The sequence below is a fragment of the Schistocerca piceifrons genome, chromosome 1 (genome assembly GCF_021461385.2).
Source record: "Schistocerca piceifrons isolate TAMUIC-IGC-003096 chromosome 1, iqSchPice1.1, whole genome shotgun sequence".
Classification (NCBI taxonomy): Eukaryota; Metazoa; Arthropoda; class Insecta; order Orthoptera; family Acrididae; genus Schistocerca; species Schistocerca piceifrons.
Genome location: NC_060138.1, coordinates 718,346,622 through 718,366,296, shown reverse-complemented (window position 1 = coordinate 718,366,296; position 19,675 = coordinate 718,346,622). Strand labels below are relative to the sequence as shown.

Here is a 19,675-nt window from a genome sequence, read left to right as displayed (position 1 = left end):
CGTATTACGAAAGTATAAATTTAAATTCCACCAATAGGAAAATTTAATGGTTTAAATTAATATACATAGCGTTGCAAAGCTTTCACTTATAATATTTGTCTCTAAGATTAATAACCTACAAGAGAAGCTAAGCTTTCACATTTAATGTTGATTTGTTTAGCGCATGTTACACTTTAAGATACATCACACAAATATACCAGTAAAATTTTTAATACCGACATAAATCACTGATCTTCTGGGCTAGAAATTGTTCTAAATGGCTCATCATCAAAGACTTTATTTTTAAAAGAGAGCAAACACACTGTGATTTAGGAAATTCATCGTACATTCTCGCACATAGTTCATCTTGCGTAAAAGGAAATTTACTTTGAAAATAACACTTTTCAAACAACAATTCACAATATTTTCCCGCGATTTGTTAGAAATAGATTCATTTCAGCAGTTGCAGTTTTACATGGAGTTCTTTCCTTTCTGCAAAAGAACTATTACCTTATCGAAGTTCGTCAAACATTTTGCTACATGAAAAATGGAAAGGTTGTTGTCTAATACTGAAAAAGCTGTTAATACAATTAGTACCCAAAACTGGTGTGGTTTCTCAATCTGATTACATCTATTTTGTCACTGCGTGCCAGATAAAACAAAATAGGCCTTTCTAATATTGCAGCAATTGTAACACACACCAAATAAGTGACACTGTTTTGGCAATAATGATCATTTTTATAATACGACAAAATAATTCACGAAGTACCAAAAAGGGAATACGTATTTGGCCTACTACAAGCAAAAAGCTGTACGTTAGGAAATAGTTTCACATTTCATTCATGCAGTCCAGCTTCTCATGCATAAGACCAAAAAATAGAACGAAATTTTTGTTGAATTTGGAATCGTCATATTCTTCCATAATTTGTGTGATATCCCCATTTCTTCTCCTTCCTCGTTCTAACAAACAGTCTTATCACCACTAATTCTGTAACTATTCCTACCACTGTCAAAACTCATTCTCCCGTTAACTTTACTACCCCTGCCACAATCACTGGTTTAGTTGTCAAGAGATTATTCTCTGGTAAATCGTTATTACGAATTCGTACAATGCGTTTCCTGTGCTACTTCCAGACTGGAACTTAAACGGTGCTAGCCGGGGACTGCAACTGGCTCTGTCTAGTGTAGCAATCTGGCCAAAAATTTTCTGTCAAAATTTCACTTTTTTGGATATACCGAGAAGATAATACGTAATCTTTCTTACCTGTTATTCCTGTTAGTCATTTATTTCCACTCTGGTAGTCTGAATCTATGGATTTTGCTAGTAATTATAACAATGTTGAACATTCACAAACCGAATCAACCACATAAACAAGCAGCAGTTAGCATTCTCCAGTTCAGTTTTATTCCTCTCAGCTCGTAAAGCCTCATTGCGTTTTGTCTGCAGGAAAGTTTGTTTCTAGATGTGACAACGATTCCCCTGGCAGAGGCAACATGTACAATATGCACGCATTCAAAAATCAACTCATAATTCATCCAGAAATCAACTTGGAATGTGTTCAAAAACCAGATGGGGAGCATTTCAAAGTCATATGAATAAACGATAGACAGATGTGCGCTGGATGCTAGGTGCTTTGTGAAACAAGGTTTTTTTTCCTCAAGACAATGAATTTGCCCCCTCCCCCTCGAAATTGCCGCATGGTTCGGACACCCCGGTTTGCCGTCACCCCCACTAGATCCAGGCCTGCTGCACATGCATGAATCTGACAGCTTCTGTGCACGCGTGAATCTGACAGCTTGGGTGCGCCAGTAAAATTTTTCCGGGTACCATGTGGCTGGTTGCTGCTACTGATACTTACACAGCCAACAGCCACATTTATGTAACCAGAAGGAGGTAAAGGTACTAAAAAGCCTTTGACACATTCTGCTGTTGGCAGACACTTGTACGAGCACTTTGTTATTTTATATGGTGCATTTCCTTTGCAATTTAACTTTCATTTTCGTTTTTTTTTTTCTCTCATTCATGTTTTAATGCTGCAGTAGTATTCTGCAGTAGCGGGATACAGTTATATCCTTTAGTTAGAGTATCGGTTCTTACCAGTCAAAATTACAAAAAATTAACTGAAAACTTAATGAACGAAAAATTCCCGTGTTATTCCTGGATCTCTCGGTTGTCCCGGGTCATAGACACCCTGACTCATTTCACAGAAACTGGCTGTGTATCACATAGTACATAGGTCAGGGTTAAAATTTGTAAGGTTTGAATGACAGGCATTTCTCTAATACCTTCCACACTGTAACACTAGACTTATTCAGTTCCAAGTTGGCACGTCTCCTCGATTTACCCAGGCTATGAATGTAAGACTGCCGATCTTGTTCAATTTCTGTGTCAGAGACTGCTGGCCGACACTGAACGGGTATCCTACATGATACACAGCCAGTTTTGGTGAAACGATTTGTAACAATAACAATTTGTCTGAGGTGGTAGCTTGTGATATTTAGTCCTGAATTGTTTCTCAATTGTAATGGCGGATTTGGATTCACAAAACCATAAACAACACTTTGCAAATTCTGTACCATTACGCAGCGCCATGATGACTGTTAGAATAAGTCATTTGCACATGCCATGAATGGGAATGTTGGGAAATTATAGTGTTAGGTGGAAATAAAATTTACATTTTTGTAAGTAATTACCATTTTGATAATTAAAGATTACTTTCGTATAACTAATTTATAGACACCCTGTAATCTAACTGGATAGATAAAAATCTGTTTATCACGCGTTGGCAGGGGAATACACATATAAATGTTAAGGAAATCCTGGATCTCGAGTCAGGGAAGACTTGCTGGATGAGATGAGAAGGAAAGGAATCAGCCACCTTCAAAATGCCAGAAATTGATATATCCATACAACATGCGCGTGCGTGCGCACCCACACCCACACCACACAAAAGAGCTGGAGCATGCTCATTCTTATGTCCCTATATGGTGCCTCCTGGATTGACAGTGCCAGTGCTTCATTTCGGCAAATAGACCTCTCAATCTACTCTTTTTAAATCAAATTGTACCATGAATATGTTTCCCCCTAAATCTGATTCAGTACCTCTTCAATTTTTATCACATTTACACATCTAGTGCTTGGCATTCACCTGTAACACCGTACAAATAAAGCTTCTATTCTCTTCTTATCATAATATTTACCATGCATGTTATACTTCCATATAAGGTGGATATTTTCATAAAAGACTTCAAAACACATTTATCCAGGATGAATTTTCACTCTGTAGCAGAGCGATTTCAAACTTACTGACAGATTAAAAATGAGTGTTGCAATTCTGGAAGGTAGGAGATGAGGTGCTGGTGGAGATGAAGCTGTGAGGGCAGGTCATGCATTGTGCTTGGATAGATCAGTCAGTAGAGCACTTGCCCACAAAAGGCAAAGGTCCCATATTCAGGTCTTGGACTGGTACACAGTTTTAATCTGAGAGGAAGTTTCAAATTAAATTTATATTTGATATTAACTTACTTTCCCTTTTCAGGAAAGTTTTATTTGTCGTTGCCAGGTTACATATTACACCCTCTACTTCTGTTATGGTTCTTTGTTTTGATGCCCAAAAACTGATTTACTTTTTTCAGTACCTCATTTGGTAATAACATTTCCACACACCATCATCCAACTTAATCTGACTACACTCCATCGTCTTTGATTCACTTTTATTGATTTTGAACTTTATCATTTTTTCAATACCTATTCATTCCATCCAACTCGTCTTCCAAGTCCTTTGCCATCTCCTCTTTAATTCCTTTTTACAAGTAGGTTCTTATATTTCTTTACGATTTGCTTAGTGCATGGACTGAACGTATGGGTGCAAGTTACAGTCCTGTCTTATTCTATTCTTAATTAATGCCTTCCTTACAAGTCCTTCAACTCTTACAACTGCATTCTGGTTTCTGTACAAGTTGCAGATAACCTTGCACTCCTAGTGTATTATAGAAGTAAAAAAAGTATTTGTGCCACATCCATAAAAGCAAAAATCTGAATAATAACGAGCAGAGTACAAATTAATTACCCTGTAAAGCAGTTTATCATAATATACAACATGTGATGTGCTATAGACAGACAGCTGCAGTATACAATCTGGTTTCAATGTTTTAACTATGTACTGACTGAAGACTCCAATATGTTTTATGCTAATACACTACTGGCCATTAAAATTGCTACACCACGAAGATGAAGTGCTACAGACGCGAAATTTAACTGACAGCAAGAAGATACTGTGATATGCAAATAATTAGCTTTTCCGAGCATTCACACAAGGTTGGCGCCGGTGGCAACACCTACAACGTGGTGACATGAGGAAAGTTTCCAACCGATTTCTCATACACAAACAGCAGTTGACCGGCGTTGCCTGGTGAAACGTTGTTGTGATGTCTAGTGCAAATGCGACCATCACGTTTCCGATTTTGATAAAGGTCGGATTGTAGACTATCGCGATTGCGGTTTATCGTATCGCGACAATGCTGCTCGCGTTGTCGACATACAATGACTGTTAGCAGAATATGGAATCGGTGGGTTCAGGAGGGTAATATGAAAGGTCGTGCTGGATCCCAATGGCCTCGTATCACTAGCAGTTGAGATGACAGGCATCTTATCCACATGGCTGTATCAGATTGTGCAGCCAAGTCTCGATCCCTGAGTCAACAGATGGGGACGTTTGCAAGACAACAACCATCTGCACGAACAGTTCGATGACGTTTGCAGCAGCATGGACTATCAGCTCAGAGACTATGGCTACAGTTACCCTTGACGCTGCATCACAGACAGGAGCACCTGCGATGGTGTACTCGACAACAAACCTGGGTGCACGAATGGCAAAATGTCATTTTTTTCGGATGAATCCAGGTTCTGTTCACAGCATCATGATGGTCGCATCCGTGTTTGGCAACATCGCGGTGAACACACATTGGAAGCATGTATTCGTCATCGCCATACTGGCATATCACCTTGCGTGATGGTATGGGGTGCCGTTGGTTACACGTCTCGGTCACCTCTTGTTCACATTGACGGCACTTTGAACAGTGGATGTTACATTTCATTTCAGATGTGTTATGACCTGTGGTTCTACCTTCATTCAATCCCTGCGAAACCCTAAATTTCAGCAGGATAATGCACGACCGCATGTTGTAGGTCCTGTACGGGCCTTTCTGGATGCAGAAAATGTTCGACTGCTGCCCTGCCCAGCACATTCTCCAGATCTCTCACCAATTGAAAACGTCTGGTCAATGGTGGCCGAGCAACTGGCTCGTCACAATACGTCAGTCACTACTCTTGATGAACTGTGGTACCGTGTTGAAGTTGCATGAGCAGCTGTACCTGTACACGCCATCCAAGCTCTGTTTGACTCAATGCCCAGGCGTATCAAGGCCGTTATTATGGCCAGAGGTGGTTGTTCTGGGTACTGATTTCTCGGGGTCTATGCACCCAAATTGCGTGAAAATGTAATCACATGTCAGTTCTAGTATAATACATTTGTCCAATGAATACCCGTTTATCATCTGCATTTCTTCTCGGTGCAGCAATTTTAATGGCCAGTAGTGTAGATGGGTGAAAGCCTGAAACTAGTATTTGCTTGGATAAAAATACATAAAAAAGGTGTCTGTATTTATTAAAATAATAACATCCACAGCCACAGGGCTCAACAGCCTGTGAAATGAATCAAGTTTTCTGATCTATAATAGCTTTAGGATTCCAGAATGGGTATTCCAGTCGAAATTATCAAAGTTTCTTTTCTAAAAATACAAATGTTATAAATGTGGTTTAGTCTTTCTTCAGTCTATCTTCTAATATAAATAATAGTGCCTATATTACCACTCAAGTTCCTATATTTTACAAACAAAAACTAATCTTTTCCAAGGTTGGCTTAACTGGTCTTTCCAGCCTACTGTACAAAATTCTTGTTAGTATTTTACAAAACATGACTTACTAAACTAACAGTTCTGAAAAACATATCTATCAGTACTCGTCTTCTTTTTTATTCTGATTGCGATATTGTTCTTGAACTCTTGAGGATATTTCAGCTACAATCCGTATTTTGCATACCAGGTAAAAGAGTAGGTCGTGGTTGATTTTCTCAAGGATCTTAATAATTTTGTATCATATACTCCAGGTACCAAAATTTTTATCCAAATTTTACACAGAATTTTTGTTATGAGTGTTTTCAACAGATATTCTTACTTTGTGTCACTGCTCAACACTAATTCACTGAGTTAATTTGTGTTGGAAATCTTTAAGAAAATCAAAATACTGTTTTAGAGCAGTCCCGATGACATCAGCAAGTTCCATGGGTTCCACAGTGAAGTCAGTCACTCATGTTTTGGAATACTATCAAAAAATGGCTCTGAGCACTATGCGACTTAACTTCTGAGGTCATCAGTCACCTAGAACTTAGAACTAATTAAACCTAATTAACCTAAGGACATCACACACATCCACGCCCGAGGCAGGATTCAAACCTGTGACCGTAGCGGTCGCTCGGCTCCAGACTGTAGCACCTAGAACCGCACGGCCACTCCGGCCGGCGGAATACTATCATCCATGGATGTCTGGATGCCTTTTCATCGCTATGGAGGGCAATGTGAGGGCTGTGCAGTATTGGGGCTGTATCCTCCAACCTTAAACCCAGTCCTACAGTCAACATTTCAGTGTTGGGTTAATATTCCAATAGCATGAGTCGTAATGTCTCAAACACTTTGTGGAGAGCATTCTGAGGAGGATCCATAAGTATGTTGCAGTGTACAGGATAGAGCAATATGAAACTAAATGTTTTCCAGCTGTGGACTTTAACCTCTGAAAGATACAGAGATGTGAACTTTCAAACAGGTTGTCTTTAATATTGCAATTTTCTTATTTAACAGTAAAGTTATTTTTTAATTCATGAAGACTTATTCTTTCACAGCCCACTACCACTGAACTTAAGCCCATGCCGGTTCACAGACACACTCAGGTGGTGTGAAACTCTTTTTGAGGAGTATACTAATACTGGAGGACCCAACTGCTTAGAAGATTTTGTTACAGTTCACAACCTCAATTCTGTTTCTTGGTAAGTTCAAGCCAGACAACATTGCATGTAAAGTAGTTCAACTGAATTTGTAATTGCAACTGCATGATCTGTTATGCATAATTTAAAATCAAATACGTTACACATGATACCATGCTGGATCAATGCAGTTGTCACTTTTTCTATGTGGAATGTTGAATATCACTAGCTTAAATCTGTTAAATATCATTGGCTTCTTAGACTTAAACCATATCTCAAGCAGGTTATCATTATATACTGGCCATATAATTCTCTCTCTAACTTGTCTATGTTGGAAACAGTACAAATGTTCCAATCCTGTATTTTACATTTGATTAATGACTTAATTTAATTACATTTACCTCTTCCTTGGTAAGGGGAAGGGGGTACATCAACTGAGCAATCAGCTTTAACTGCCGTGATATCAAATGTTGCAGTACTTTTCGTGTGTTCTATTATTGCAGAGATAACATTGAATTCCTACCACACAATATCATGTCTGAATACCTCTTGTTGAGACAGACGGTAAAATTTTGCTATAATAACTGAGTCCATTTTCTGTAACACTGAGTTGCAACACTGCTGCCATTGTTTCTTGTGTGAAGTCGAAATATTAACTTCAGGTCTGTATTCTGTAATTCACCAACTCTACAGGATTCTGCTGCATCATTATAAGACACCAACTCATCAGAAGGTGAATATAAAGTTTTTGTTTGAGATGTATTGGCTCTAGAAAGTTCCTCAGCTACCCTATAGTTCTGTCCTAGCTTCATGTGATTTCCTGATCTTCCCCAGAGTGGAAGAAACCATCCACACTTGCTGATTTGAACTCCCAGAGCCAGCCACATCTCTATATGATAAACACCTAAAATGCAAGAATCCATACCCCTTCACTGAGTAGTTAGCACAGATGCAGAGGTCCACAGAATATGTCATAACATTTTCACCTCGCCCTTGTATTATAACAGGAAATGCAGCAACTTCATTTGCAACCCTAAAGTTTCTACAAATTAGATTCTGTCGTACACTGATGTACAGGGCAACAGAATCAAATTCTGAAGTAAGTTCGTATCTTCTAGTTAAATAAAGATTAAGAGGAAAAACTTACACTATACTCAGCACAGGGTCTTTTAATTTCACTGAATGCAGACAACGCCTCCACTGTGCAACAGCAGAATGAACGTATATGTACCCATGCTGTGAGCCCAACCACATTGTCGGAAGCACACTGCTCATTTTTTCAAGTTCTTCGTAGGCATGTTCATTCTCTGAAAACAGCAAATGGATATTTTGAACAAAGTTAATGTAATATTTGCAGTATGTGTATTTTTGATACAATTAATATCAATAATGGAAATTCCTTGATGGAGCAATTCATAAAATAAGGGAATGGCAACCACTCACCTATAGTGCATTGATGCTTGGAACACTTCACAGAAAACAGCACTCACACTAGCATTTTTGCACTAGCTCCTATTCCAGCAATAGTACGTACACACACACACACACACACACACACACACACACACACACACACACACACACTCAAAGGCATACTCTCATAAGCACAGGAAGAGTTTATGTACTACTGCTGGAAAAAGAGCTAGTGCTCAAAAGTTAATGCTGCTTTCTGTTCTACGTTATGTGCTCCACACATCAATCCACTTTTCATCAAATTAATTAATATATTAGAGAATTGGGTTATTACTGGAAGTAGTCTTCTTTCAAATGACAATACAATGTCAGCATATTTTATTTTTTAAAAAACTGAACTCTTTCTGAAAACAAATGCTATACCAAAAATTGAGACAAGAATTTTAAAATTCGTACTGCAGAAGTAGTTCAACTTTTTAATCACGTGATACTTGAGAATAGTGATGGAGAGTGACACAGTAGGGAAGATTTGGCATAAGGACTAGGTATTTATATTTAGCATATATTTTTAGTGAACAGCTCTGCATATTATGCAACAAATAGTGTATCACTGCAGATGACATTCTAGCATAAACAACAATGCTAGGGTATAGTTGTTATGCTTTGGAAAGAGTGGTGGTGCTGCAAATGCGTTTCCTACTGATGTATGAGAACAAATGATATTGTGGTTGTGAACACAGGAGCTGGTACTGCTGAATGTAATTTGTAGCTGAAGCTGAATCTAGTGGAGACTGACATCAGAGTGGCTCTCCCAATGGCTGCTTATTATGAAACTTTCATGAAACTAACAACCATATAGCTCAGGAGAGAAGAAAAGTACACAACATGAAGGCTGCAATGATAAAGAACATTTCATAGTTTTTTCTATTTTTACAGTTTAATGCCTTATGGGGTAGTTATATAAATATTAACGATATAAGAATCAGAATTTGATAACTACTCACTTCTTCAAATGAACTTTCAGGGAACATTGTTGTGAATAAAGAACAATATAAACAGACACTATGGAACATGGAGACACTGGTTTTGTAGGCAAAGGGTCATAAAGGTGACAAGTTTAAAAATATAAGTAACTGGACTTATAACAGCAAGCACAGAGAAAATGTTTTCCCTGATGGCATTGAGGATATGCATGCAGTTATTTTGAAAGGAGTAACTCAAATTTAAAAACTTACATCAAAATTCACTAAGATAGATAAACATTGCCTTACATGAAAAGGAGAGAAGGAAGGAAAAAAGTAATCATAGACAGAGCTAAAGATCGAAACTTCCACATGAGGAGCCAGAAAATCACAGAGACCTTTTTAAAGGAATCGTCCCACCATTCGCCTGAAGTGAGGTAGGGAAATCATGACAAAACTTAAATGTAGTTAGCCAGATGGAGATTCAAACCCTGTTCTTCCTGATTGTGAGTCCCATGTCTTAACCATTGTGCCATCTCACTTACTGAAGTTAGGAATTCATTGACAATCTGGAACAACAGGTTCATAGATGTCATACTCTGCAAGAGTGAAAGGTGCCTATATCACCACAAAGGAATAGTTAACTAGTGTCTCCAGTGAACACACTGAAGTCACACTTACTTCAAGACCAAGAAGTGCTTCAACACGGAGAAAATTGCAGGCCTCAAAATGCATGGACCTTACTGAGGTGAGATGCTTCGTGTGCCTCTCCAATGCAGGTAGCTATGCCGTAGGTGAACCATATGGGAGGGTTACCTGTGGAGAGGCCTGGCTGAAAGCAAGGGGAAACTGCAACCATTTCATTTCCTGAGAACATGCAGCTCTACTATATCCTCTTGGATCAAATATTCCAAAGTTAAAATATTCTCCCATTCAGATCTCCACATGAGGCTACAAAGGAAGATATTGTCAACAGGATGAACAAGACTGGCATTCTTCAGACTGGAGCAGACCATCAGACCCTGTAACTGGCTAGGAAGATTAGAGGATTTAAAAAGAGAAATAGATATGTTAAAGTTCAGTATAGTGGGAATTAGTGAAGTGTGATGGTAGGAAAAACAGGACTTCTGCTCAGGTGGGTACTGAGTTGACAACACAGAATCAAATCACAGGTAACGCACAAGTAGGTCTAACAATGAACAAGAAAAGAATAATGCATGTAAGCTATTATGAACATCATAGCAAACACATAAAGAGTATTACAAGTTTTATGCCAACTAGCTCTGCAGATGATGAAGAGATTGAAAGAATGTATGCTGAGATAAATGAATTATTTGGATAGTTCAGGGAGGTGAAAATTTAATTGTGATGGGGACAGGAATCTGATAGTAGAAAAAGGACAAGAAGGAAGAATAATAAGAGAACACTGACTGGGGGAACCATGTGGTAGAAATTGGTTTAAAAACTGGAAAAGAAGAGTGTGGATGTGAAAGAGATCTGGAGACAATGGAATGTTCCAGTTACATTACGTAATGGTAAGATAGAGATTTCATACCAGATTTTCAATTGTAAAATATTTCCAGGAGCAGGTGTGGACTCTGGCCATTATTTATTGGTTTTAAACTGTAGATTAAAAACAAACTGCATAAAGGTATGAAGCGATGGATATGGGACACGGATAAACTGAACGAACTGGAGATTGCCGAGTGTTCCAAAAACAGCACTAAGCAACCATTGACTGATACAGGGGACAGGAGTGCAACAGAAGACGATGAGGTAGCTTTAAGAGATGAAATAGTGACAGCAGCAGAGTGACAAACAGGGAAAAAGACAAGGCACTGCACAAATCTGTGAACAACACAAGAGATATGGAAGTTAATTTTTAAAAAGGGGGGGGGGGGGTACAAAAGGCAGCAAATGAAGCAAAACTTAATCCAAATATAAAAATTGAGACTGAAAAAGTTCAAAAAGTCTAAGCAGAAATGGCTAGATGAGAGCTGCAAGGTTGTAGAAGCATACCTGACTAGCAAAGAAGTATATGATAGGAAAATTAAAGAAGCCTTTGGAGGAAAGAGAAGCATCTTATGGATGTTAACATTTCATACAGAAAGTGTGAAGGAAAAACAGGAAAGAAGAGAACTGAAGCATTTTAGATGTCGTGCTATAGAAGGATGTTTAAATTAAGGTGGATTGATAAGGAATGAGGTAGTTTCCCGTAGAAGAATCAAAGAATGAAACATATGGAAAACAGTGACAAAAAGCATTAACATGTGGCAGCACATGTGTTAAGACATCAGGGAGTAAGTGCCATGAAAATGCAGGGAGCTGTAAATGGTAAAAACAGTATGAAAAAAAAAAGACTGGAGTACATCCAACAAATAGAGGACATAGGGTGAAAGTGCTATTCTGTATTTAAGAAGATGGCACAAGAGAGATGAATTCATGGCAGCCCAGCTAGAAAACTGATTTGTATGTGTGTGTGTGTGTGTGTGTGTTGGCGGGAAGGGGGGGGGGGGGGGGGAGAGGGGGGGGGGGGGACCTTAACAAGTTATGCGGGAGACAGCTTCTGTCAACTAATTCTGCAAAGCCTAATATGAGAACAAAGCTAATTTCAATTCTGTCAATTGTTATATTTTTAACTGTTATTAATTAATTAAAACATTGATAATGATGTATCCCCATGCTTCGTGAAACTTTGTCAAGGTGCAACTCAATTGCAATTTTGTAATTATCTGTTCAGACAGAATCGTTTGATGTACATCAAGATAATATTCTATTTGATATTTAATTTGGTATTTTTCTAATGTTTTACATTTTCCTGTGTTTTTAGCCTTTTCCACTCCTTTCAACCCAGTTCAATCAGTATATTAAAAACACAATTTATATGGAACCGGAACTGGCAATTTGAGAGAGATTTGTAATGTCATTTGCGATAAAGAGGAGTATTCAATACAAGTCAGCGACTTTAATCAGTGACATAGAAAACATGCAGTAAATGCTGTAAACAACATGGCGACTATAATGTGAGACTGCTAGTGTTTTTTTTCAAATGGGTTAAGCTACAGATCAGTCTGTCACCACAACAAGGTTTTGCTTTCAAACTCGTTGCTTCAGCATCTAACAACAAAACAGTGAATATATGAACTAAAAGGTGATTGGTTGGTTGATTTGGAGGAGGGGACCAATCAGCGATGTCATTGGTCCCGTCAGATTAGGGAAGGAACTTGACAGTAACCATTAACATTACATAACTGGTCAAAGCCTATGACTCAAGTTGAATAGCGTTCTTGACCCTTCATTTGGATGCTCTGAAACATCTGCATTATTAACCATCAACATAACTTAAATTTACACAATACTTAAAGAGTCATAAGATGTATCTTAATTCTCACATAGTGTTTGTCTGATGCCATGAGAAATACTTCACTAGCCACTAGAATAGAAGCAGAAGCCTAAGCTGAAGGGAGGACACTTTTTGGCAGCAGCACTCTGTGAGCTACTGTCATGGTGAGAGTCTTGGCAGACCTTTACTAAATGACAGATGTACGTACGTTTCCAAGATGACACTGCATTGCTTTCGCCAAGGGTGAAGGCGGTGACACTGACTCATTGAGGCAATATGATATTTCAGTGTATCGCTCTCATGTTGTTATTTGAAGTTTATGTTTTTTGTACATATGAGGCAATTGGATCTGCAACCCTGGACAACAAATGGCTACAAGATGAAAAAATCCCACAAGAGTTGTGGATCTGGAACTCCATCTGATTGGTGGGCACTCAAATTACTGGCGTTCAAAACATGGCTTGGAAGATCACTTTAATGAAAAGAAGTTATAAGATGAACAACAACAAAAGCAAAAGAAGGGTAGAGGAATGCAGTCAGATTAAAGCAGGTGAAGATGATAGAATTAGACTAGAAAATGACACACTAAAAGCAGTCAAGTAGTTTTGCTATTTGGAAAACAACAAACAAACAAACAAACAAACAAACAAACTGCTAATACTTTTAACGCTAAATGACAGTAGCTAACACTTCCTGGGTTAGTAATGAAAGTGCATTCCCATTTCCATCATCATGATCATCTGTGTGATATCCTATGCCAGATAAAGGTCCTGTCAAGACTTTACCATGCATTGCACTTTCAGCTATAAGCACCTACGTTGCTCACATAAGTTTTATAACGTGATATCTATGGGAATCGTTTCAGTCTTTTCTTATCTCATGGAATCTGTCAAAGTACTTCCTTGGCTCATCTAGCACACAGTCACTTCACTACATGTTCTGCCCATCTCCGTTTAATTTTCATTATGTCACCTACTCTGGTATGTTTCCTAACTCATTTGCCTGTTTTCCTGTATTTCCAGGTAATTTACAATATGAAACTCTCCACTGCCAGCTTGTTGCTAGTCAATGATCATTTACAATTCAAAAGGTCTTTAGGACAATCAGTCATACCTTGAGACATTGCTTTTTTTGTTTCATAAAATGTCATTTTAGTTTGATTTGCTCCTGGGCAAATGCTTCCTCTTTTTGTTTTCCCTGGAAAGAATGTGTTAAGGACAAACATGCCGCTGTTCTTGGCAAATTCTAGATAGCTTCATTGTTTGTGACAATATATTCACTACTTCCCACTACTGAATCTTTGTTTACTTTTGTCTTACTTTCACATTAAAAGCTACCATCATCATCTGGTAGAGGGATTTGCTGTCACTGATCAGTTTCTATACTCATTTATGAGGTCTTACACCTCTTCAGAATCTAAGCATGCTGGTGCATGGGCTTTGACCTCCTGGGACTAGCTTTCATTTATTTTTAAAACAGGTCTTGCTATTTTGTACTAGATTCATTTGATACTTGTAAATTGTTTATTTTTTGTTAATAATAAACCCTGCACCTGAATCTTCTCTTCACACTGTTCCACTGTAATAAGATACATGGCTTGACTATAATTATATTTCATCTTTAATTTAGCTGCACTTCTGATAACTCATTATAACTTAGTGTTATTTAGTAACTTTTCCAATTCTATTAATCTATATATAGATATGCTGATCAGACCATTTGCATGTATGTACAAATCCTTCAAAGCAAACTAAAAAACTGAACTTTTCAACTTCTCCATCTTGATATCACTCCTTAAAACATCTTTACTTTCATCATCACGTGCTCAGTGGACCATCACACTGGATGTTTACCATCTTTCGTATCAGTTCACAAAAAGATATTGAACTTCACTTTGATGACTGCTAAAATGATCAGCCCTAGGGCTGTGGACATAACACCTATTGTTGTACACAATCTCTCAAGCAACAAGTCCTTCACAGCCTTATTACTGTTCACATGTAACACACAGAGTGACCATATCCTATCCTCCCACATTATATCGCACCTACAACAATATCTTCATGCATGAACTACAATAGACTAAAACAACAGGATAGCAGCCTCTGTCGAGACCTTAAGTAGATTGTTTCATGATTTGAAATGAGACAGATTTCTAACAAAATCTCCTCTCAATCCTCGCAGGGTGGTAACATGCTGTCTGCTGAATCCACAAAACATTACAGTCCACACCTACATCAATCATCCACTTGCAGCAATGACATCCTACAGCAAATGCTACTGTGGAATATCTGTATGCAAGCTCTGACTCATGTATCCACCTAGAATCTCTTTTTCCAGCGCACTTATCAATGTATCCCACCCCGACAGGGGGGAGGGGGGATGGGGGGTGGACGTGGAGAGCAATTGTGAAATAATATGTTATGTTTCACCTTTATGTGGGCATGACAATATAGTAGTTGTCCACCCATGTGAATAGCAACTGCATACTCAATCATGTAATGATAGTGCACACTTCTCAGTACAATGTGGTAATTTTTGACAGATACTTCACAGCCTATACTGACTGGACTCATCTTCCACCAAACCACTGCTGCTCTCAGTGGTTTGCCTTCAGCACACTCTTCTGTCTTTCAACTTCCCTAGTCTCCGACCTTAATGTTTTTTTGTTCTCCACTTGCCTTTTTTCCCTTTCCAGGTGCACCAACCACTGTCCACATGCCATATTTTCTACCCCATGTGCCCCATTCAATATTTACTTCTACCTACAATGGCCCTGCCTTGCAACTGTATTTACAAATTCTGTACACTAACAGCCTTTTTCACATTAATCACAGAATTTTTAAAAACATGTATACACTGAGTTAAAAACATGTTTCTTTATGATACATTATTTACAATGAAGTTTGCAACATTGTTTATACTCTTGTCCACACTACCGACAAACCTTTCTGTATGTGTATTTGCACAATCTGCTACGCTGAAGCTAACAGCAAACATTCACATTGTGTCTTCACAATGTGTGCTAAGTTACGTCCAGTGAAAAGGATGAATTAATGATGTGTAGTGCTGCATTAACAATTCTTCTCAACGCAAACAAAGACAAATGTGTAGCCATCAGGCAACGAAAATGTACTATAGAAGATACACAGGGAATTATGAAAAAAATGAAATGATCATATGGCATTGTTGGCTGGGATGTCCCAGTCGGGTTCGGCTGCCAAGTGCAAGTCTCATTTCATTCACCGCCACATTGGGCAACTTACGGCTGGTGATGAGGATGAAAGAGGACAACACAACACCCAGTCCCCAAGCGGAGAAAATCTCCAAGCCGACCGGGAATCGAACTCGGGCCCAGTGCATGGGAGGCAAGCACGTTACCACCCAGCTAAGCAGACGGACACTGAGAACGATACTGTGTGCAAGTTTAATCTGGAAGATAGCACTGCTTTCCATAACTTCAGTATAATGTTACTAGCCAGTTCTGATGTTATAATGAATATGATAGTCATTTGTTAATAATCAAATATCAAGAAAGCCATTACTTTGAAGCAAAGACTTGCCATTACTCACCAGTTCTTGGCAAGAGGAGATTCCTTTCAGGCCTTGCAAGTTTATTCCATACTTCAAAACCAGCTATACGGAATGTGAAGTGTATACTGGATCTTTATTATTTGAAGATAAGTATGTTTTTAAATGCTGTGCTACAGTGTTCAGCTTCTTGTTTATGTGCGCATCTACTGATCAATGCTTCACATATGTATTAAGTAGTCTTCACTACAATCGTTGTTTTTATTAAATGTTAGACATTTTACACTCACAGCTTTATGCATTTACAAATTAGTTGCAGATATATCAAAAAAGCTTACAGAAATAGTCCATCAGCTCACACCACAACTGCTAAGCAAATAACTAACTTCAAACTACACCAGAAAGCAGAAGCAGCAAAACCTAAGTTTTGAGGTATGAAAATGAAGTATGTAATGAGCAATAAAATAAACTGATTAATATTAAACATGAACAGTTATTGGCTAACACTCAGCTAACAACTGTAGTTGCAACAAGAGAGAAGTTTAATCTCGCTATAAACATTTTGGCATACGAGTCCATTTCACGTGAATGATTTAGGACACTGATGGACAAATATTGTGAGCAGAAAAATAAATGAAGTTATGAAAATTTACAGAGAATCTAAATCTGAATGAGTCACAGAAATCTGGCACATATTTTCTGTAATATACTGAATGCTTCTATGTGTGCTACAGAATGTGACTGGTGAATAGACAGAGGGGAATGGAGAGAGGGACTACCAGGTGAGAACCAATGATGGAGCAGGAGGAAGGAGAAGCGGCAAGAGTTGGAAGTGAGGAAGAGAAAGGACAAGGAGACATAACAAATGAAAGAAAGTTGATAAAACAATGCAGAAAGAACTCAGGATTTTCAGCAGTAACAAAGACTCACTGTTATAGTTACCTTTTGGTATTTCTGAAACGCCATCTTTCACTACCCCAGTCACTTCCTTCACCAAACGACGTGTGGGAGTAGCATCACTATCAGCCTCAGAGTCTACTGATATAAGTGAGTCTGAAAAACAGTTACCCTTATTATGGGACTCTCAATTGCCCATGGCTTTACCAGCCATAATATTTCTTTTATGGTTATTTTACATAACTGAAAGCTGTAATGTGCATTGAAATGCACAAATAATCGTATGTTCTCAAACTTTTAAGTGTCCCTCTCTGGGATTTTTTGTACCATGATAGTAAAGAAACTAATTTCCCACAGCCAGATATAATTTTTCTTTAAAAATAAAAGTGCTAAAATGAATTAAAATATAATTTTAAAAGTCCTAAAAGACAAATGTATTTTAAAATGTGAAAACAAAAACAGAATTCATTTGGGAGAAAACTGATGAGAAACAATCTGATAAACAACATTCAAAATGAGTGACAGCTAGTCTGTTTTTGTTCTTATCCTGAATTAGTTAAGGGTCATTATTAATACTGAAAATCCCATTGAAGCTATCTACTTCAATATTTTCCACATTGCCTACATGTTTAAGCAAGCACATGGCAACAGACAAAGACAAAAAAATGTGAAATTGCTTCAAACACATCACAGATTCCATAATTAAAAAACAAAACACAATAGATTTAATTTCTCAAAAGAAGCTTCACAGCTACACACATAAGAAGAGTGGAAAAACTTTTTCAGTGGTGCAGCTTATCCCCTATTATTTTGACAAAATAAACCAACATGGATTTTCGCCAATACATTTAGTAATTATGACTTTATTTAATAGCAGTTTGACAATTCAGATACATACAACATACTATTTAACAAGAAGATACATACTTCAATTATTGCCTCCAATTCTTCACAAAAAACTCTTAAATATATCCTATTATTAATATCAGCTATACTGTGAACCTCACGACAGAACATTATGATGTTGAGTCGTTCATCAACTTGCTGAGTACAAAGACTTAATGGGCACTTTCGACCAAATTCAAAACTAAAAAACCTCAACATAAGCATCTACATTTTACCTCTGAACTTAACCTGGAAATAAATAAAAATCTCCCAAAATGTGTGTTTATCCTACTATAATATCATTAGTTTGGTAAACAAAATGGTTATATATTTATCACATGTCTGTGACTCAACATAGGAAGAAAGAAAATCTGTAATTCCTCACCATTTGCATTGTGCCAACCTGGTTCAGTAGAACCTTTTGTGCAAAGAACAGAGTTTTCCCCTGTAAAAATTTTCTTGCTTGAGTAGCAGCAACTTCCCCTTAACATCACACAGTAAGAGCACACTCTGTGAGATCTGAGAACCAGAGACTGCACATGGTCCATTCACATAAATATGATCACTGCATATGTTTGACATGCAATAACCACTCACAGACAGCAGATGGAAGCAACAGCAGTGTAAGGTATATAAATCATATCTGGAGAAAACGGAAAACTGTGCAGTCATTGTCGTAATGTGGAAATGGAGCAATTTAACTGACATCCAGAAGGACATGATCACTGGCTTTCAGGCCAAGGGTGGAAGCACTTCCAAAATGGTGAAGTTTGTAAACTCCTTGCATGCTGCTGTGGCCAAAGTCTACCATGCACAGCAAAATGGCACTTTCAGAACTGATGCTGAGGGAACTTTGGTATAGTACAGGCCATAAATGACAGGGGTGAATGATGGCTGTGAAGATGTTTATGGATGAATAGTTGTGCAACAGTCGGGCAACTGGCCAGATGAACCAAGGGGATACCAAAAATGACTCCTCAACAACAATTCAACGAACACTGCTGCTTATAGGCCTCCACAGCAGCTGCCTGATTCATGCACCCATGCCAACTGCTGTTCATCATTGACGAAGGCTGGAATTTGCATGTCAATAGCACAAATGGATGTCTATCGAGTGGCGACAGGTGGCCTTTTCAGATGAATCACGTTTTACGCTCCATCAGACAGATGGAATTTTGTGTATACAATGTGAAACATCTGAAAGCAAATACCCAGCAACAACGTTCAAAAGGATCCAGGTTGAAGGTGGGAGCATTGTGGTCTGGGAGTATTTTATGGCATTACCTGGGTGATCTCATCATTCCAGAAAGTACAACAGATCAACAAAACTATGCATCTACATGCTGCTCTCTCACTGGCTGCATACAACCAGCAGCTGACACACCCTCTTTCATTCAGTATCTCCTCATTAGTTACACGATCTACTCATCTAATCTTCAGCATTCTTTTGTAGTACCAAATTTCTTCTTTCCTTTTATTCTCTTATCGTATAAACTGTTTATCATCCACGTTTCACTTAAATATATGGCTACACTAAAGACAAATAACGTAAGAAAAAGAATTCCTGATACTTAAGTCTACATTCTATGCCAGCAGATTTCTCTACTTCAGAAATGCTTTATCAGCCA

At 38.1% G+C, this 19,675-nt stretch overlaps 1 protein-coding gene across 13 annotated transcripts in view; it reads right to left on the bottom strand.

Moving 5' to 3' along the window:
- LOC124711044 (C-Jun-amino-terminal kinase-interacting protein 4) overlaps positions 1–19,675 on the bottom strand; it is a 265,595-nt gene that overhangs the window by 130,193 nt on the left and 115,727 nt on the right. For 12 of the 13 annotated variants that reach the window (XM_047241003.1, XM_047240972.1, XM_047240971.1 and 9 more), the window contains 2 exons: positions 17,208–17,318; positions 8,164–8,323 (listed from right to left, as the gene is read on the bottom strand). In XM_047241003.1, the coding sequence (XP_047096959.1) occupies positions 8,164–8,323; positions 17,208–17,318 (271 nt within the window). The remainder of the gene's footprint in view (positions 1–8,163; positions 8,324–17,207; positions 17,319–19,675) is intronic. The other variant, XM_047241012.1, reaches the window with a different exon arrangement.